Below are 22,671 nucleotides of genomic sequence, written 5' to 3' on the forward strand. Positions count from 1 at the left end.
ATATACGTAACAAAAAAGTGTGAAACAACTGAAATTATGTCTTATATTCTAGGTTCTTCAAAGGAGCCAGCTTTTGCTTTGATGACTGCTTTGCACACTCTTGGCATTCTCTTGATGAGCTTCAAGAGGTAGTCACCGGGAATGGTCTTCCAACAATCTTGAAGGAGTTCCCAGAGATGCTTAGCACTTGTTGGCTCTTTTGCCTTCACTCTGCGGTCCAGCTCACCCCAAACCATCTCGATTGGGTTCAGGTCTGGTGACTGTGGAGGCCAGGTCATCTGGCGTAGCACCCCATCACTCTCCTTCTTGGTCAAATAACCCTTACACAGCCTGGAGGTGTGTTTGGGGGTCATTGTTCTGTTGAAAAATAAATGATGGTCCAACTAAACGCAAACCGGATGGAATAGCATGTTGCTGCAAGATGCTGTGGTAGCCATGCTGGTTCAGTATGCCTTTAATTTTGAATAAATCCCCAACAGTGTCACCAGCAAAGCACCCCCACACCATCACACCTCCTCCTCCATGCTTCACGGTGGGAACCAGGCATGTAGAGTCCATCCGTTCACCTTTTCTGCGTCGCACAAAGACACGGTGGTTGGAACCAAAGATCTCAAATTTGGACTCATCAGACCAAAGCACAGATTTCCACTGGTCTAATGTCCATTCCTTGTGTTCTTTAGCCCAAACAAGTCTCTTCTGCTTGTTGCCTGTCCTTAGCAGTGGTTTCTTAGCAGCTATTTTACCATGAAGTCTGCTGCACAAAGTCTCCTCTTAACAGTTGTTGTAGAGATGTGTCTGCTGCTAGAACTCTGTGTGGCATTGACCTGGTCTCTAATCTGAGCTGATGTTAACCTGCGATTTCTGAGGCTGGTGACTCGGATAAACTTATCCTCAGAAGCAGAGGTGACTCTTGGTCTTCCTTTCCTGGGGCGGTCCTCATGTGAGACAGTTTCTTTGTAGCGCTTGATGATTTTTGCAACTGCACTTGGGGACACTTTCAAAGTTTTCCCAATTTTTCGGACTGACTGACCTTCATTTCTTAAAGTAATGATGGCCACTCATTTTTCTTTACTTAGCTGCTTTTTTCTTGCCATAATACAAATTCTAACAGTCTATTCAGTAGGACTATCAGCTGTGTATCCACCAGGCTTCTGAACAACACAACTGATGGTCCTAACCCCATTTATAAGGCAAGAAATCCCACTTATTAAACCTGACAGGGCACACCTGTGAAGTGAAAACCATTCCCGGTGACTACCTCTTGAAGCTCATCAAGAGAATGCCAAGAGTGTGCAAAGCAGTCATCAAAGCAAAAGGTGGCTACTTTGAAGAACCTAGAATATAAGACAATTTCAGTTGTTTCACACTTTTTTTGTTAAGTATATAATTCCACATGTGTTAATTCAGAATTTTGATGCATTCAGTGTGAATTTACAATTTTCATAGTCATGAAAATACAGAAAAATCTTTAAATAAGGTGTGTCCAAACTTTTGGTATGTACTGTACACGCAATATGGCTTAACATGGTTGGATTGGAGGATAAACGGTACCAGGACACTTTTGTGAAAGATGGTATCAACTCCTCCATGGATGGCAATTACTGTGGGGTGACCACGACGTGCAGAAAACAGCCAGGGCTTCATATACGTACCATTTGATCGGATTGTTGGGCATCAGGAGCCACCAAGGACCATTCAATATCCAATGTTCCTGTGTCTTCTAGTGCCAATGTGAACTTGCAGTCCAGAACCATTTTCTCCCCTTGAATCCCTTCATATCTCTTCTCTGACGGTAGCAGCTCCAGAGCTTTTAACAAGGCTGAAAACAAGACACAAAAGAGACCTTAGATGGAACACTAAAGACAACACAGGTGAACTTTTGATCTTTCATGTACCCATTCCCACTAATGCCCAATATTTGCTTAATTTCTGCACTTTCATTTATTCTTGCCTTTCGTCCAAGAGCCATAAATTATTTTTCCATACCCGGTAAAAAAATGATTTAATTTAGTTTATGTCACCATTTTCCCAAGCAACAATTTAACACTGATTTTTCTGTTAATGGACCTGTATGAGGGCTTGTTTTTCACGTGCCAAGCGGCCTTTTTTTTATAGATACCAATTTGTGGTACATATGAGGTTTTGATCTTTTTATTGATTTTTTTTTCCATAAAAGGCAATAAAAAAACAACCTTAATTCTCAAGCTTTGATTTTGTTTCGCCTTACAGTGCTTAGCATACGTTACACAAGTATGATATACTAGATGGTGGCCCGATTCTAACACATCGGGTATTCTAGAATATGTAGTTTATTTATGAAGTTTTCAGAATAATGCAATTTATACACAGGATTCGGCCGGCCGCGACCAATTAGTGAAGCGTGGTTCAAATTCCGCACCAATTCGCGGCCAGACTGCGCCTGTCGCTGATTGTTCGCGGCCGAGTATGTATTATATTGCCCAGCCACCTAGTACAGAGCCCAGCCACCTAGTACAGAGCCCAGCCACCTAGTACAGAGCCCAGCCACCTAGTACAGAGCCCAGCCACCTAGTACAGAGCCCAGCCACCTAGTACAGAGCCCAGCCACCTAGTACAGAGCCCAGCCACCTAGTACAGAGCCCAGCCACCTAATATAGAGCACAGCCCACATAGTACACAGCACAAAGATGTAGTATATAGCACAGAGATTGGTTATCCACAGTCAGCAACGTGCCTCATTGGGGGCCATATCATCACTTTGAGGACTTCTTGTTCTTCTTCATGCTGGAGATAGTTCTTAATGACATTGGCTTAATGTATGGGGTCGCTGGCCTGCTGCAGAATAAATTTGACGTCAGACACCCCCCTTTGATGGCACTGTATGATGGATAATTACCGTATCTGCCTAGATTTCTCAGCATTGGGGACATCGTAAAACCCTAAATCTATTTGTTGAAATGCAGCCCCTGACTCGCACAAAACCTCTCCCATTCTTCACGGTTGTCTGCAGACACTCTATATTGTCCTGCCCTGAAGCACTTCAGTGGCCAAATTGCCTTCTCTTACAGCCAAATATTTTATGATTCATCAGTCCGGAGAACCTGCTGGTTTGTTTTTTTTAAATCCATGTTCCTATGTTTTTGTGCTTAGTGGGTTCACTTGGCCTTGTTACCACGTTGAAGGTATGGTTTTGGGGTCAAAATTTTTCCATGAAAACCAATTCTCTCAAAACTTGTCCGAACAGTTGATGGATGTTCCTGGAACCCACTAGTTACTGCCGGGTTTTGAGTTGATGTCACTACTGTATATCTTCCAATTTCAAAGGGAAACATGATGCATCTGTCATCTCCTGCATTTACTGGCCAAATCAGGTCATGACTAAGGACATGTCAGTCTGGAACGCACAGGCCAGCTATATGGGCTTTTAACAAAATATAATATATAGAGAGAGATTTTGGGGGGGGTTTATTTGGGTCTTCGATGTCTAAGCTCAGGAGTTCCAGTTCAGAGAGCGAGCAGTAAAGCCCACTGTTTTGGTTTCTTGTAGATATAAGATTTCCTTGGACCAAACACTGCATCTACGGTCTTCAACTTCGCCTGTTTCTTGGCACTTCTTCAAAAGAGCTTGAATATCACATCTCGAAAAGCAAGTCTGCTTTGAAATCTTTCACTGGCAGAGACCCTGCTAATGCAGTATAACTACCTTGTGTCTTGTTGCTGAGCTCAGTTTAGTATAGTGCTTAAAAACCAAATGGCTTAAGTTTTTTTTTTTTTAAAGTATCTAAAGGTACCTTCACACTGAGCAACTTTCCAACGAGAACAATAGCGATCCGTGACGTTGCAGCGTCCTGGATAGCGATCTCGCTGTGTTTGACACGCAGCAGCGATCAGGATCCCGCTGTGACATCGCTGGTCGTAGCTAGAAGGCCAGAACTTTATTTGGTCATCAGGTCGGCGTGATTCGTCATGTTTGACAGCAAAAGCAACAATGCCTGCAATGTTTTTTCATGGAGCTAACAACCAGCGAGAATGATAAGTACGTCACTGGATCGCTCCTGCATCGTTCAGCTGTTGCCGATGTCGGATGTCTCCTAGCGACCTAAACAGCGACGCTGCAGCGATCGGCTCGTTGTCTATATCGCTGCAGCGTCGCTGAGTGTGACGGTACCTTTAGAGCTAGGACAGGACAACAGGGTTCTGAAGAACAATAAATGACCATCCAGACCGATTATCGCGACAACTAAAGAAATCTTGGAATCTTGAGACCCAAGCAATCTCGACTATATTAGGGTACCGTTACACTATACGATTTACCAACGATCACGACCAGCGATACGAGGTCCCCGGGTAACCAGGGTAAACATCGGGTTACTAAGTGCAGGACCGCGCTTATTAACCCAATGTTTACCCTGGTTACCAGCGTAAAAAAAAACAAACACTACATACTTACATTCCGGTGTCTGTACCTTGCCGTCTACTTCCCGCACTGACTGACTGCCGGCCGTAAAGTGAAAGCACAGCACAGCGGTGACGTCACCACTGTGCTCTTTCACTTTACGGCCGGCAGTCAGTCAGTGCGGGAAAGCAGACGGCAAGGGACCTGACGGACACCGGAATGTAAGTATGTAGTGTTTGTTTTTTTTTTACATTTACGATGGTAACCAGGATAAACATCGGGTTACTAAGCGCAGCCCTGCGCTTAGTAACCAGATGTTTACCCTGGTTACAAGCGAACGCATCGCTGGATCGGTGTCACACACACCGATCCAGCGATGACAGCGGGAGATCCAGTGACGAAAGAAAGTTCCAAACGATCTGCTACGACGTACGATGGCACAGCAGGATCCCTGATCGCTGCTGCGTGTCAGACACTGCGATATCGTATGGATATCGCTGGAACGTCACGGATCGTACCGTCGTAGCGACAAAAGTGCCACTGTGAGACGGTACCCTTAGTGCAGTGATCTATCCCATCATCTTATATGTATACCAGGCCTGTCATTCTGGCTGACAACACATGTGGAGTCTTGTAGCAGAGGCCATATTGATTGTCACCTAGCTTTTACCCACACAAAATAGATAAGATCGCAAAAAGAGAAAAACTTCAAAGCCGAAATGACAGGGTTCCAGGTTATGTACACAGTGGTGGTGAATGAGAACAGATAACCTGTAAAATACACAATACACCCAAGGCAAAGTACAAGAGACTGCAGAAGAGGCAGGAGTCAGAGCATGAGGAAGACTTGGATCTGAACAACAAGAAAAACACCAAAGATTTTTTATTTTTTCAATGTGCGAGTCACCAGATAAATCCAGATATTGAAGACCTGTGGGTCATAGCATTTCCCACAACACTCCAGCTTTTCAAAGATTAAAGTTTGGGATCTTATTGTGAGTAATCTCTTATCAGGATAGTCTCTTCTTAATGAAACAAAGATCATTTTCAAAGAGTTGCATTTAGAAAACTATAGGAAAATAATACCAGACAAGAATCAAGGACTTTATACAAATGTCCTGTAGACAGATATTCATTCCTAAATAAAAGGATTAGATGGGGCTTTGCCGTTAAGGACCCCTTACATAGAATAAAGTCATCTGATCCCACAGATTTTGACAGGAGCCAAAATCAGTACGTAGATTCCAGACCGATGTTGCGAGAGAAGGATTGAGTAAGCTGGAATTTCAAAGGCCGATCATTTTGTTTTCAGGAGAGAACAGAGAAAAGTTGCCGCCAGGATTCTGGGAGATTTCTCCCCTATCCAGGAAGCAAATAAGGCTACGTTCAGATTTGCGTTGTGCGCCGCTGCGTCGGCGACGCAACACGCAAATAAAAACGCACCAAAACGCACGCAAAAACGCTGCGTTTTGCGACGCATGCGTCCTTTTTTGCTGAAATTTGGACGCAAGAAAAATGCAACTTGTTGCATTTTCTGCGCCCAACGCTTGCGGCCAAAAAAACGCATGCGTCGCACAACGCAGCACAACGCATGTCCATGCGCCCCCCCATGTTAAATATAGGGGCGCATGACGCATGCGTTGCCGCAGCGTTTCCCGACGCAGCGTCAGGAAACGCTAATGTGAACGTTGCCTAAGAACTCGACTCGTATGGGGTGCAAGGGGGTAGTTGTAAGTTCAGCCTACAGCCATCTTGTATATAGCCAGACCAAAGACCCCTATATACATTTGATAATAGTCTGCTAAACGATTGCTTACACTTGTCTGATCCCGCCAATTTCCACAACTTCGGACCATTTTGGTCCAACGAGTATGGGGGCTCAAGAGCTCCAATATCTCAAGGCAGTACATTTGAGGCACCACATTTGAGGGAAAACCGTGCATGCTGCAAACGCCTTGTCTGGACGTTTAGACAACATCTGTCCTGAATCAGGTCATTTACGGAAAAAAAAAAAATTCTGCCCCTGCGGCATTTTATTACTTTATAATTATTCCCGGAGAGAGGTCCTCTTTAAAGCACTACTCCAGCGAGTAGTGCCAATAATCCAAGTTCACTGCCCCTAGACTTATACTTACCAGCCGCCATCTTCAGCTGTTTGTCACTGCTCTTGTCGCTCTCCATCGGTTTGTGACCTGTTGGATTGCTCCAGTGGTACAGAAGTCACAACTCTCTGCGAGTGGAGTCTCGCGTACACTTGCATTGAGAGTTTGTGACCGTTATCTATGTATGACAAGCCCGATCCTTCTGTTCCCCGGGGATCTGCCATTGGAGGAACGTCAGGAGGCTCCTGTCCCACGCTGATTGTTGAGCACCAGCAGACTCAGATGATTTTCATCTCATGCTTGGGGGCACTTTGACTTCCAAGCAGACATATCTGTCATGGTGACTAGACCTACAACTGTTTAATCCTGGGCACAACCAAGGGACATGCCATATGCTTGCGGTAATACATGCAGAAGGCAGGATCTGACCAATCACAGACTATTGTATGTAAAACTGCTTTATATAATGATTCACATTCGCATTAAATTCATAAAAATAATTACAATGTTATCATCTCCTGTAAATAGACTCTAGAGTGCCGTCATAAGAAACAGCCGGGCACGCCGAAGACCGCAGCACCCACATGGCAATTACGGAAGCGAGTGGTAACCACAATGTGCGGCTCGTTCCCCGATCCCAGCATCAGAGCAGCCCTGAAGGTAATTGGAGCAGGAATAGTTTCAGCAATGAATCACATTAATCCGTATTAAGGCAGTGCCTCAAACTTTACAAGCACGGCTAAATCTTAACTCATTCTCCTCCGGACAGAGGCAAAACTGGCTGCAGGCACAATCCTTTCAGATGTAAGGAACAGATTTTCATTTGAAGGAAATCCAACAAACCCAGCGGGTAGAAATCTATGGATTTCCGATACACATCAGGGGGAAATATACAGTGGAAGCTGACTGAGGCTGTGACCGTCATTTAATGCTGCAGATTTAAATGGCCAAAATACTTTGCCCCCAGTCAACAAGATCCCCTCCCCAGGGCCGATAGCGAGTATTGCCTGGTACGGGGGCAGTGGGACTGTCTCCCAACGTTTGGTCTCCCACCAGTATAGTCTGCTGTCAAAGTCCAGGTTCCTCCAGACCACAAAAAACACAACCGACGTCCATGTATCCAGGAGCAATAATCCTTCAGAAAGTTTGTGAAATCCAGACGACAAATCCCTCACCCATAGCAGGGGATCCATCCCAGCCGGCAACCGCTCTCCCAAAACTCTATAGGCCATCCATCCATGGTTCCAGGACGTCAGCCTAGAAGATCCTCTGCCCTCAACATCACTCCAGCTCCTCCTCACTAAACATGTGGCTTCTTTTCCTCCCCTTTAAAACATTTGCTTTTTGCTCCAAGAATGAAGAATATTCCAGAAACCCATCACCTGGGACTGCATGCGAGACCCTCTGGAATTACGGCTCCCCTGAGTCCAATATCCCCATCCACACAATGGGCCTAGTTGCTGGCAGCTCAATGGCTTGAGACCCAGAGATACTGATGAGATTAATAGAAGGATTGCTTTACCTTTCCCAATCTCCTGTCTGGCCTTAGGAATGCAAAAGATTCATCCAGCACGTCCTCCTCTGCATGCTGTCACTGAATGGAAACATTGATTCCTGAGGCTGAACTGACGAGCAAGCAAATCTCTACCAAACCACAATATCTACATAACCGGTGCTCCGTGTAGGAAAAGTCTGCTTCCCGTAGAGCCGTGGACTCCACTCTACATGCATTGGTCCAATAGTCTTTAGTCGGTGGCCAGCTCCTCGCACTGCTGAATGACCATAATGCACCTTGGTGTCCCAAAAAGGTGAAATCTGCAGCGCTGGAAATGTATGATGCAGATTTTCTCCATAGCGTTAATGAAGTTTCATGAATGAGATTTTCTGTTCACAAAATTCACAATGTATCTGGCCTGTGTGAACAAGCCTTGACAGGAGCATTTTAGGGTATGTTCACATATGATCAAATTTAAAAAAAGTCTATACTACTACTATGGTCACGGATTTTATTGCAGATTTGTTGCGGATCTCTGTCTATGACTGCAAACTAAGCGCATGTTATTACTATTTATTTATTTATATAGCACTGTTAATTCCATGGTGCTGGACATGTGAAAAGGGGTTACATACAGGCCTAGAGATATCGTTAACAGTAAACAAATTTACAATGACAGACTGGCGCAGACGGGAGAGGACCCTGTCCTTGCGGACTTAAGGTACCTTCACACTAAACGATATCGCTAGCGATCCGTGACGTTGCAGCGTCCTCGCTAGCGATATCGTTCAGTTTGACACGCAGCAGCGATCAGGCCCCTGCTGTGATGTCGTTGGTCGGGGCTAGAAGTCCAGAACTTTATTTGGTCGCTGGATCTCCCGCTGACATCGCTGAATCGGCGTGTGTGACACCGATTCAGCGATGTCTTCGCTGGTAACCAGGGTAAACATCGGGTTACTAAGCGCAGGGCCGCGCTTAGTAACCCAATGTTTACCCTGGTTACCATCCTAAAAGTAAAAAAAACAAACGCTTCATACTTACCTTCGGCTGTCTGTCCCCTCGCCGTCAGCTTTCCTGCACTCACTGTGAGCACAGCGGCCGGAAAGCAGAGCGGTGACGTCACCGCTCTGCTTTCCGGCCGCTGTGCTCACAGCCAGTACAGAGAAGCAGAGCGCCGAGGACAGACAGCGGAAGGTAAGTATGAAGCATTTTTTTTTTTTTTTACATTTAGGATGGTAACCAGGGTAAACATCGGGTTACTAAGCGCGGCCCTGCGCTTAGTAACCCGATGTTTACCCTGGTTACCGGGGACCTCGGGATCGTTGGTCGCTGGAGAGCTGTCTGTGTGACAGCTCTCCAGCGACCAAACAGCGACGCTGCAGCGATCCGGATCGTTGTCGGTATCGCTGCAGGGTCGTTTAGTGTGAAGGTACCTTTACATTCTATGGGATAATGGGGAAGAGACAGGAGGTCAGGGTGCGGCAGCTCGGGTGCTCGGTCAGGCGGCAGCTCGGGTGCTCGGTCAGGCGGCAGCTCGGGTGCTCGGTCAGGCGGCAGCTCGGGTGCTCGGTCAGGCGGCAGCTCGGGTGCTCGGTCAGGCGGCAGCTCGGGTGCTCGGTCAGGCGGCAGCTCGGGTGCTCGGTCAGGCGGCAGCTCGGGTGCTCGGTCAGGCGGCAGCTCGGGTGCTCGGTCAGGCGGCAGCTCGGGTGCTCGGTCAGGCGGCAGCTCGGGTGCTCGGTCAGGCGGCAGCTCGGGTGCTCGGTCAGGCGGCAGCTCGGGTGCTCGGTCAGGCGGCAGCTCGGGTGCTCGGTCAGGCGGCAGCTCGGGTGCTCGGTCAGGCGGCAGCTCGGGTGCTCGGTCAGGCGGCAGCTCGGGTGCTCGGTCAGGCGGCAGCTCGGGTGCTCGGTCAGGCGGCAGCTCGGTTGCTCGGTCAGGCGGCAGCTCGGGTGCTCGGTCAGGCGGCAGCTCGGGTGCTCGGTCAGGCGGCAGCTCGGGTGCTCGGTCAGGCGGCAGCTCGGGTGCTCGGTCAGGCGGCAGCATGGTTATTGTAGGCTTTCCTGAAGAGATGGGTTTTCAGGTTCCGTCTGAAGGATCCAAGGGTGGTGCATAATCGGATGTGTTGAGCCGTGGAATTCCAGAGGATGGGGGATATTCGGGAGAAATCTTGGGAGGCGGTTGTGTGAGGAATGAATAAGTGTGGAGGAGAATAGGAGGTCTTGGGAGGATCGAAGATTACGTGAGGGAAGATAGTGTTAATCAATGTTCACACTTTGCGGGTTTTGAAGCTTTTTGAACAAGCCCTAATGGAGCACATAACACGGAGCGACATAACTAATAGAGCGGCATAGCGTTAACACGTCCTTACAAACGTTGATTCGTGGTTATTGCACGCAGGTTAAAAAAAAAAAAAAAAAATCTATACTGACCCATGATCGTCCTAGTGTCTGGGGTGATGTAATGTCAGCCGGGCAGCACAGGAGCCAGGATCTGTGTACGCAGCACCCGCTGTTTAGCCGCTCTCCGGGTTACTAAGCAACAAGTGGAGGGATGACCCCGCAGCTCCGGGATTACAGCAAACAACTCAGCCAGTACAATAGCGGCTCTGACAGCGAGCCTGAAACCCAGGGACGATACTGTATACGGGGCAGTGTGTCTACACCGAATAAAGTCCCTGCAGCTCTATACCTGGGCACGGTGCTATATCATATAAAGCCAACTGGAAACCAGTGTATAAAACCAGTGACGCTGCCCTGGAGTGACAGGTCTACCCCATCCATGCACATATATAGGAAGAAACCGGTCACTCCAGGGTAGAAGTGGGGAGAAGTCGCCGGACCTCACTGTCCGACTAGTCTCCCGGCAGATATTGACCTATACATTTTCGAGAAAGGACGCAGCGATTCAGAGCTGAACGTATAGGGCTGAAATCATGCATCCGGTGTCTGATACATGCTACCCACAGATCAGGCAGCAAAGATCAGCGGTCAGGTTCCAGTTTTGCCTTTATTGGCTTTTTGTTCCCCTGGACATTCAACTGAGATTTGGCCTGTAGTGATAAGTCAGAGGAGAAGCTCAGATGAGGACAGATAAGAGAGTTACAAACTGCGGCCTGACTGACGGATTCTCAGTTAACTCATTGTGCAACTGAGGCTACAAAAAGGAAACTGTGCAAAATGTTTAATGAAAAAGGTTTTTAGTCCCAAATATATGCAAAAGAAAAATAGGCTATAAAAAGGTGAGTAACCCCTTTAAGAGACTCAGTGACCCTGAACATGGGGGAACTACAAAGCCCCATATGTAGACTTGACGCTGTGCCTGGGGAAACGTAACAGAGGTCCCCATTTACTCCTGGTCGGTGTCGGTCCAGAAGGTCCTTTGGCTCTTAAAGAGGTTGTCCAATACTAGATCTCACCTTACAATTAGGCCCATGGTTCTCCCCCACCAGATCCCCCCCGTGTTCCTCTTCACTAATCGGCTGTGATTTTCCAGCCAAGTGACATAGAAAGCTGGCAAACTGTCTCGTCTGGCTCAGATACAAGGTTACCGCTGCCCCCAATCACGCCACTGATTAACTGCAGCAGTCACACAGTGCCCCAGGTATAAGAGAAGCAGGGGTCCGGTAGACTAATAGGCTTTATTATTTTTCCATTTTAGGACAACCATGAGCCCCTTGCTAAAATAAAATATAATAATGGCTAAAAAGCAGAAGTCAAATGATTAGACACAGTTATCAGGCCAACAGTGACACCCCGTGAACGCCACCATATAACAAGCATGGCCAGGCTGTGGGTGGGGGGGCTTTTCCTACAGCTCTGCTCCTAAACAGGCAGCAGTAACCTGAGCTCCCACAGGTGCAAACACCGGAGTCCATTCTGCCCGGCTTTGCCCGACACTGAAAATCAAGCGCTCATTCACACGTGATTGATTTTTATCAGGGTTTTGGATCAAGCTTTCATTAAAGTCAGTTTTTACCAATCATCAGATGTTTCATTGGTTTTTCCTTTTGCTTACGAGAGGTTCTCAAGCTTTTAGCAAACAAAAATGAAAATTGGACAACACCTATGCAACCAGATTGTTTTTTTTTTTTTTTTTTTAAGAGACCCTCAACTCTATTCAAATTAGGACTCAAATTAGTACATGTGTCCATACTATGGTGTGGACCACGTGTTTATAAGAAACATGGACATGTGAAGGGCACTAAAGACTAATTGGAACAAAGCCTGTCTTTGAAGAAGCAACATTTGAATGGGCGCTAACGATGCAAGATTTCCTATCAAGAGTTTTCAAAAGCAAATGATCCATCTTTTCCGAAATCGGCTGTAATAAAGAACGCTGGGTGCATCCTGAAAATGGCATAGCAGTGCGGGCGAGGAGGCGGCCCAGTTAAAGTCTTCTGGGCAATCGTTCAGTCTCCATATTGATTGTATCAGCCTGTGTAAGGGTACCGTCACACAGTGGCATTTTGATCGCTACGACGGCACGATCCGTGACGTTCCAGCGATATGCTTACGATCTCGCTGTGTCTGACACGCTCCTGCGATTAGGGACCCCGCTGAGAATCGTACGTCGTAGCAGATCGTTTGAAGCTTTCTTTCGTCGTCAAGTGTCCCGCTGTGGCGGCATGATCGCATCGTGTATTAAAGGTGTGCACGATATTGTATACGATGTGAGCATAGTAACCAACGGTTTCTACGTCGCAAATACGTCGTGAAGTTATCGCTCCAGCGTCGTACATTGCAAAGTGTGACAGCAGTCTACGACGCTGGAGCGATAATGGTGCGATGCTGGAGCGTCACGGATCGTGCCGTCGTAGCGACCAAAGTGCCACTGTGAGACGGCACCCTAAAGGAGACTAAACAAGCTCGCTGGTGTAAACTCAACTGGACTTTTAGGCACATCAGCTACCTGACTGCCAGCAGTAACCAGCCCTAATATACACTGCTTCAGATATCACTGAATGAAATATTCCAGTTGTAAATCTTTATTAATTGCATAGTGGAATGTGTTAAGAACAATAAAACCTATAAATGATCAACGTAAATCATAACTAATTTCCCATGGAGGTCTGGAGTAGGAATGATGCTCAAAGTGGAAAATAAAGTTACAGGCTGATCCAACTTCAGTGGATATGCCTCAAGACAAGGAAATGATGCTCAGTAGTGTCTGTGGCATCCACGTGCCTGTGTGATCTCCCTACAACGCCTGGGCATGCTCCTGATGAGGCGGCAGATAGTCTCCTGAGGGATCTCCTCCCAGACCTGGACTAAAGCATCTGCCAACTCCTGGACAGTCTGTGGTGCAACGTGACGCTGGTGGATGGTGCAAGACATGATGCCCAGATGTGTTCTGTAATTCAGGTCTGGGGAAAAGCGGGCCAGTCCATAGCTTCAATGCCTTCATCTGCAGGAATTGCTGACACCCTCCAGCCACATGAGATCTGGCATTGTCCTGCATTAGGAAGAACCCAGGGCCAACCACACCAGCATATGGTCTCACAAGGGGTCTGAGGATCTCATCTCGGAACCTAATGGCAGTCAGGCTACCTCTCACGAGCACATGGAAGGCTGTGCAGCCCTCCAAAGAAATGCCACCCCACACCATCACTGACCCACTGCCAAACTGGTCATGCTGAAGGATGTTGCAGGCAGCAGATCACTCTCCACGGCGTCTCCAGACTCTGTCACGTCTGTCACATGTGCTCAGTGTGAACCTGCTTTCATCTGTGAAGAGCACAGGGCGCCAGTGGCGAATTTGCCAATCCTGGTGTTCTGTGTCAAATGCCAAGTGTCCTGCACTGTGTTGGGCTGTGAGCACAACCCCGATCTGTGGACATCGGGCACTCAGACCATCCTCATGGAGTCGGTTTCTAACTGTTTGTGCAGACACATGCACATTTGTGGCCTGCTGGATGTCATTTTGCAGGGCTCTGGCAGTGCTCCTCCTGTTCCTCCTTGCACAAAGGCTGAGGTAGAGGTCTTACTGCTGGGTTGTTGCCCACCTATGACCCCCTCCACATCTCTTGGTGTACTGGCCTGTCTCCTGGTAGTGCCTCCAGGTTCTGGACACTACACTGAGACACAGCAAACCTTCTTGCCACAGCTCGCATTGATGTGCCATCCTGGATGAGCTGCGCTACCTGAGCCACTTGTGTGGGTTGTAGAGTCCGTCTCATGCTACCACGAGTGTGAAAGCACAACCAACATTCAAAAGTGACCAAAACATCAGCCAGAAAGCATTGGTACTAAGATGTGGTCTGTGGTCCCCACCTGCAGAACCACTCCTTTATTGAGGGTGTCTTGATAATTGCCAATAATTTCCATCTGTTGTCTATTCCATTTGCACAACAGCGTGTGAAATTGATTGTCAAACAATGTTGCTTCCTTTCGTGATTTACTTGGAGTTATATTCTGTTTAAGTCACCGAAGGTTGCGTGGTCCGAATCCTTTATTGCAGACACTTACAGTGCAAGTAGCATACTGACGGCACGGGGGAGCAGGATAGATGAGGAGGTGAGCAGGGAAAGACAACGGCCGTTTCGCGCCGATGGTAGCGCTTCAACGGGAGACCTCATCTTTCCTGCTCCCCCGTGCCGTCAGTATGCTACTTGCACTGTAAGTGTCTGCAATAAAGGATTCGGACCACGCAACCTTCGGCGAGTGCTGCCGCATTTTTTCTTCTATTTGTCCTGGACTTATCATTTATCTGCATGCGAGCACCGCTGTTGGGAGGATCAGGTTTTTTCCATTATACCACCACGAGGTTACTGCAACTGGTAGTATAAGCGGCTGTGCAGCTTTACTTTTTTCTTGGATGTATAATATTCTGTTTAAGTGTTCCCTTTATTTTTTGAGGAGTGAAGTTTATCAAGTATTTCACGATTAGCAACATGGGGCCACACAGAAACAGCTCACGACTAGAGATGAGTGAATTTTTCGATATTCGGTTTGGATTATGATCGACGAATTTACAATATTTGCCGAATGCCATTGGAGTAAATAGGAGCAGAGATGAGCAAATATGTTCGAAAATGATCGCCAAACAAATCTGGTACTAATATGGCCCAATCGGATTTGGCGACAGATGTCTTGAACATACTCGCTCATCTCTACTCACAACCAGCTCAAAGTCAAGGCAGCGAACATGCTCCTTTAAAATGCCTCCATTTCTGCAGGATAAGGGCGCCACAAGGGGGAACGAGTAAGCAAAACACCAAACTCCGTGCCTCTGCACCGCATTATTAAAAAAATAAAAATAGAACATCAATACAGTTATCATTTACTGGAAATCCGGCATCACATCCAAAGCAATTCGCTATAGATCCAATGGACGATTTTATTTGTTAAGGTTCTCCGCAACAGGGACTGCCAAATACATATCTAGTACCCTGCAACGATCAGCGCTCGCAGATCTTGTCATGTGTCAGAAAATCATTTCCAGGTGAATTTCTCTATAAAATGACACAAAGATGCAGCGTATGCATCATCCATTTACTGAAAACAAGTCTGGAACTATAGAGGGATATGTGCCGTAGGAGAATTCACTGCAGAATCACTAAATCAACAAGAATAATCTGTACCACGTGCGATGCCAAGTGGCTGCGACATGGTCGAGGTGGGCACTGTGTGGCTATAGCCCAAATACCCCGGCATCGCTCACTGGCTAAAGATCACAGGTGTCCATGATGCTTCAAGAGAAATTTTTGTTTGCTTCTGTAAAAGAAAACAGCGACAGGTGCTAATGGCTATTACTCAATAGTATACAAATGGGTATTGACATACATAAATATATATACACTGCTCAAAAAAAAGGGAGCACTAAAACAACACAAAGTCAATCACACTTCTGTGAAATCAACCTGTCCAGTTATGAAGCAACACTGATTGTTCCATTTGTACAACAGCAGGAGAAAATTATTCACAAACAAGTAAAAAATAATAGGCTATTAGCAAGACCCTTCCTATAAAGGAGTGGTTCTGCTTCGGAGGGTCACAGACCATTTCTCTTTTCTCTTCTTTTTGGCTGTTTTGCTCACTTTTTGAATTTTGCCAATGCTCTCACCCCTAGAGGTACTATACTACAGCATCATGAGGTGGTGTCTATAACCAACAGGAATTGCTTAGGTAGTGCAGATCATCCAGGATGGCACATCAATGTGAGCTGTGGCAAGGAGGGTAGCTGTGTCTGAAGCAGTGTCCAGAGCATGAACAAGATACCAGTCAACGCGCCAGTACACCAGAGGACATGGAGGGGCAGTAGGAGGCAACAAACCAAGCAGCAGAACCGCTACCTCCTTTGTGCAAGGAGGAACCGGAGGAGCAGTGCCAGTGCCTGGCAAAATTACCTCCAGCAGGCCACTAACATCCATCTGTCTGCTCAAACTGACAGAAACAGCCTCCATGAGGGCCCAACATCCACAAGTGGACTTCTATTTACCAGAGAACACAAAGAATCGCAGATTCGACAATGGCAACCTGTGCTCTTCAAGGATGAGAGCAGGCTCACATTGAGGACATGACAGAAGAGACAGAGTCTGGAGACAACATCTAGAACATTCTGCTGCCTGCAAAATCCTCCAGCATGACCAGTTTGGCAGTGGGGAGGCAATTCTTTGGAGGGCTGCACAGCCCTCCATGTGGTAACCATAGGTAGTATGTCAGCAGTTGCTGCATGATGAAGGAACTGATAATATGGACTGGCCTGCCCATTCCCCAGACCGGAATCCAATCGAGGACATCATGTCTCGCTCCATCATGTTGGACCACAGACTGTCCAGGAATTGACTGATTGTTTAATCCAGGTCTTGGAGAAGATCCCTCAGGAGAACGTCTGCCGCCTCATCAGGAGCATGTCCAGGCATTGTTCACACAGGCACGTGGAGGCCACAAACATACTACTGAGCATCATTTGCTTGTCTTGAGGCATTTCCACTGAAGATGGATCAGCCTGTCATTTGATTTGCAACTTTCATTTTGAGTATCTTTCCAAATCTAGACCTCCATGAGATATTCATTTTGATTTACATTGATCATTTGTAGGATTTATTGTTCTCATGTATGTATATAAATGAATAAAAGATTAACATCTGGAATATTTCAGCGACATCTACAATGTGGTAGTTTAGTGTATATATATATATATATATATATATATATATATATATATATATATATATATATATATATATATATATATATATATATTTTTTTTTTTTTTTTTCAGTTAATACATAGGCTGGAAAGCTTAACTATAGAGGTCTACTGGTATATACCATATTACCTCTCATCTGTATGGATACAGAACATGGGAATGTGGACAATTTAATGTGCTACGTACCCCAAAAGCAGTTTTAACTTGTGGGGTATGAGGGCTGCAGGACATTTTTTCTGGTATTTGAAAAGTCTGCACACGATACAGAAATGACACTACTGGACCGATCGAGCTCTGCTGGACATATGCTGAATATTGAAGGACGCTGGTGCCACATCTGGCCTTAATTGAAAGTTACATAAGTCCATGACACCCTGGAACAAGCAGGACACATCACAGCCAAGGATACTTGTGTTCCCTAATAAATAGTCACATTTCAGGAAAATGAGAAGGAATAAGGGCCCAGAAAACACAGAATGATGAAATCACACAGGGGTCCAGTAAACATCTGCTCCGGCCAGGACACGTGCAGGAAGCCGAGGCCGGCGGGGTCCTCTTCTGTCGGAGCCGATGATGAACATTTCCCCGGTGAGTCCAGGTGCCGCCTAACCTCCTGTACACACAACCTGCAGTAACCGGCTGACTACAATCACAGCTTTCCTGCTGAGACCACTGACACGGATCTGCTCTTATGTTCTCCACCATGCATGAGGTTTGGGCCTCTCCGTGCGCTGTGCCCAGTGCTCTGCAGCAGCCTTTGCTCCGGTGGACTCGGGGAATCCATGTAACCCATGCCATTGGTGTAGTATTACAGTACATCGGTGCTGTGGAGGAAATGTCAGGCCGGCAGCGGCTTCTCTAGGTGTAGACGTACATGGCATCCAAGTTACGGGGGCTGTCAGCACAAACCAAGCACAGGGGCTCGGTGCACCCTTGGTGCAGCCAAATAATTACCGTATATAATCTGTCTGCCCTCCTCAGACTCTAAAGTCAGAGCCGTCCATCAAAGAAGTGGGGGAGAAGATAGTGAGAAAACAAGTGGTGCACTTAAATATTTGGTCTCATCAACGGGGCACCGAGTGATTTTCACAGTAATACTGCACTGGTGATAGACGCTCTTTAAAAGGTGCTAGTCTAGGGTGCAACAATCCCTTTAAATGGTTAACACACGCAGCAAGGCCATGCGAGCCCAGCACATGGGGGAAAACATACTAAGAGGGACGGATTACTGCCCGTAACTGATACTGATCAATGACATAAGAAATGAGTGTTCGGATACAATGTCATGTAAGGATGACTGTATAAGGCTATGTGCACACGTTGCAGATTTGACTGTGGAATTTTCTGTGCAGATTCTGCATTTCTTGGCAGAAAAGGCAAGTCAGAATCTGCGCCTTTTTTTGGTATGTGCACACGTTGCACATTTTTGTGCAGATTTCTTCGTTTTTTCCCCCTGCAGATTTGTATTATGGAATGGGTGCAGAAACACAGATCTGCAAAAAGAATTGACATCAGTGGCGTAACTACCGCGGTCGCAGCGGTCGCCAGTGCGACCGGGCCCGGCAGGCAGGCTCGGACTGGCAGTGCCTCCCCCCGCTCCAGGGCCTCCCCCCCCCTTCCCCGCCGCCGCCACCACCACCACCACCGCTGCCGCTGCCTTGAATACTCACCCTGCTCCAGCGATGGTCTCGGCGTCTGCACTGCAGCTCGTTCCTGCTTGAGCGGTCACGTGACACCGCTCATTAAGATCATGAATATGCGCATATTCATGAACTTAATGAACGGTGTCACATGACCGCTCAAGCAGGAAGAAGGTGCTGCGCCGGCGCCGCCGCCTGGAGTCGGGGCTGAGCGCGAGGGATGTCGGCACGGCCGTGCAGTGGGAAGACAGGTGAGTATGAGGGACGGGGGGACGGGGGGGGGGGGGGGGGATGAAGGAGGACATAAGCCGGAGCGCCGAGCAGGAGCGGAGAGATAAGCCTGCATACAGGGGGGCATATGAGCCATGCAGGGGGGGATATGAGCCATGCAGGGGGGGATATGAGCCATGCAGGGGGGGATATGAGCCATGCAGGGGGGGATATGAGCCATGCAGGGGGGGGATATAAGCCATGCAGGGGGGGATATAAGCCATGCAGGGGGGAATATGAGCCATGCAGGGGGGAATATGAGCCATGCAGGGGGGAATATGAGCCATGCAGGGGGGAATATGAGCCATGCATACAGGAGGGGTAATATGAGCTATGCATACAGGAGGGGTAATATGAGCTATGTATATGGGATAGGAGGGAGATGAGCCATGCATACAGGAGGGGGGTCATTATACAGTATTGAGCATCATGTGTGGCCGTTATACAGTATGGAGCATCATTTGTGGTCATACAGTATTGAGCATTATGTGGGATCATTATACAGTATGGAGAACTGTGTGGCCGTTATACACTATGGAGCACTATGTGTGGGTGGTCATTATACAGTATGGAGCACTGTCTGGCCATTATACAGTATGGAGCAATGTGTGGCCATTATACACTATGGAGCATCATGTGTGGCCATTATACACTATGGAGCATCATGTGTGGCCATTATACAGTATGCAGCATCATGTGTGGCCATTATACAGTATGCAGCATCATGTGTGGCCATTATACAGTATGGAGCATCATGTGTGGCCATTATACAGTATTGAGCATCATGTGTGGCCATTATACAGTATGGAGCACGATGTGTGGCCATTATACAGTATGGAGCATAATGTGTGGCCATTATACAGTATGGAGCATCATGTGTGGTGGCCGTTATACAGTATTGAGCATCATGTGTGGCCATTATTCTATGGGGGTTACATTGAGTTGTATGGCAGGGCTGCAGGGGGGGCCCCCATTTGGAAGTTCGCACCGGGGCCCCTAACTTTGTAGTTACGCCACTGATTGACATGGTCCTTTTTTGAATCTGCTGCGTTTTCGGTGCAGATTTTTCTGCACCATTAGCACAGCTTTTTTTTTTTTTTTAGCCATTGATTTACATTGTACTGTAAATTACTTGCCGATCTGCAGCGTTTCTGCGCGGGAAAAAAAAAAAAAAAAGCTGCAGATCTGCAGGAAATCTTCAATGTGTGCAAACAGCCTAATCATCGACGGATACCCACGCATGCGTCATGCGCCCCTATCTTTAACATGGGGGGGGGCGCATGGACATGCTCCGGTATGCGTTGTATGACGCATGCGTTTTTTTGACGCACCAGACAGGGCGCGGACGACGCTACAGGTTGCAGTTTTGATGCGTCACATTTCCGAAGAAAAACGCATGCAACGCACCTGCGTCGTAAATGCGCCAAAAAAAAAAAACACATTAGTGTCTATGAAAAACGCATAGGGCGCAGGTGCCTGCGTTGAGCCGCGTTTTTTGACGCATGCGCCTTTTGACTAAATGTATTTTTTGAGGGGCGTTTTGGATCTTCAATTGTATAAAAAACGCTGCGTTGTGTATGCGTTTGACATGCGTTGCGTCGACAACGCTGCGCCCAACAACGCAAATCTGAACGTAGCCTTACCGGTGATCGTTTAGGATTGCCTCCCCCCCCCCCCACTTATTCTCTTTGACCAATGATAATTTTAATGTGTATTACAGCTGTGATGAACGAGATCACTAATCAATGATTATCATCAGCTCGTGTAATAGGCCTTATGAGTTTTAGCTGCAGATTGCCGGTATTAGACCTTATCAGCATTGTCCTGTTCCTCGCCCCTGGTAATTTTTTTGCTGCAGTTTATCGCAGAATATTGCTTCTCGCATGGCTACTTGGCCATTTGTGGCAGTATCAGTCAGTCCAGTATCACGTGCACTGATCTGGGCGCACCGGCCACATCAATCCTTATGCAGAAGTAAATCTCATTATTTCCAGCAATCGTGTAACAAGGCAGGAAGCGGCAAGAGGCAGAGCATGAAATTGCAGCAAGCGCCTCACATGATAGGATCTAATCAGCGCTGTTGTTCCAGTGAACTATACCAAATCAGCAGAGCTGCGCCCGCTTCCTTACAGCGGATGACTAACGACAGAGTCCACCAGGGACAATGCTGTGACTAACAGGTCCACAATGGTGGTAACAGAAGAAAACGCATAGCACCCAGACACTCATTCATCTAACGGCAAATGCCATAGGCCAGGGATCGCCAACTCATGGTGCCGAATCTGTTGGAAAAAGGTCTACTAGGCTACTGATACTGCTGGATATCAGCCCAACTGAGCCAAAACAACAAGCTCTTGCAATTTACCCCTATGAACACATGGTCCAGGAGCCTTCCTGCAAAACACTTTCATTGGGTGTAAAGACCTTTTATGCAGCATAAAAGATGATCGCTCTCGACAGCACATCATCCTGTGTAAACAGGGCTCGCACTGCCGAGAATAGTCTATGATCAGTGTGCATCATGTATTTTGGTCTGCCTGTGAAAACTAGCACTCATCCGACCACCAGTCAAGTTTTACTGATTGGAGGTCAGACCCTTAAGGTACCTTCACACATAACGATATCGTTGCAACGTCACGCTTTTTGTGACGTAGCAACGATCCCGCTAACGATCTCGTTATGTGTGACAACGACCAACGATTAGGCCCCTGCTGGGAGATCATTGGTCATTAGGGAATGATCAGGACCTTTTTTTGGTCGCTGATCACTCGCTGTCATCGCGTGTGTGACGCCGATCCAGCGATGTGTTCACTTGTAACCAGGGTAAATATTGGGTTACTAAGCGCCGTCAGCTTCCCTGCACTGACTGTCAGCGCCGACCGAAAAGCAGAACACAGCGGTGACGTCACCGCTGTGCTCTGCTTTACGGCCGGCACCGCTGACAGTCAGTGCAGGGAAGCTGATGGCGGGGGACGTGACAGACAGCAGAATGTGAGTATGTAGTTTTTTTTTTTTTTTTACTTTTACAATGGTAACCAGGGTAAATATCGGGTTACTAAGCGTGGCCCTGCGCTTAGTAACCCGATGTTTACCCTGGTTACCCGGGGACTTCGGCATCGTTGAAGACAGTTTCAAAGATGCCGAAGTCGTTCCCCTGATCGTTGGTCACTGGAGAGAGCTGTCTGTGTGACAGCTCCCCAGCGACCACACAACGACTTACCAACGATCACGGCCAGGTCGTATCGCTGGTCGTGATCGTTGGTAAGTCGTTTAGTGTAACGGTACCTTTAGGGTTAGATGAAGGTCCACAGACACTTTGAATGAAGATGGCCAAACCCTGCAAAGTTGTATTACTGTATGGGGCCATGCAATTATTTCCCAACAGATAGCGTCAGGGAAGATAAAGGTATCGCAGTCCAAACTCTTAAGCCTCCCATAAACGTTAGGCTAATGTCGGCTGAACCCACCAATATCGACGCGTTCGGTTGATCGACCAACTGATGGTTAGAAGAGATGTCAATGTCTAATTTCGGACTGCCAATGGCATTGCCCTCCTTGAGATAGACTGACACTTCAGCCAGCAGCTTGTGACTATCATTCAGAACGAAGGAGCGCTCAGACCATCGAGCGCTCATCTATGGG

General features: G+C 47.3%; 1 protein-coding gene across 3 annotated transcripts in view; it reads right to left on the reverse strand.

Moving 5' to 3' along the window:
• Positions 1-22,671, reverse strand: part of CXADR (CXADR Ig-like cell adhesion molecule) — a 64,210-nt gene that overhangs the window by 28,705 nt on the left and 12,834 nt on the right. For all 3 annotated transcript variants that reach the window (XR_011319763.1, XM_069760892.1, XM_069760891.1), the window contains exon 2: positions 1,653-1,819. Coding sequence is in view for 2 of the 3 variants with exons in the window: in XM_069760892.1 (XP_069616993.1) it covers positions 1,653-1,819 (167 nt within the window). In the remaining variant the exon portion in view is untranslated. The remainder of the gene's footprint in view (positions 1-1,652; positions 1,820-22,671) is intronic.

The sequence above is a fragment of the Ranitomeya imitator genome, chromosome 3, assembly GCF_032444005.1.
Source record: "Ranitomeya imitator isolate aRanImi1 chromosome 3, aRanImi1.pri, whole genome shotgun sequence".
Lineage (NCBI taxonomy): Eukaryota > Metazoa > Chordata > Amphibia > Anura > Dendrobatidae > Ranitomeya > Ranitomeya imitator.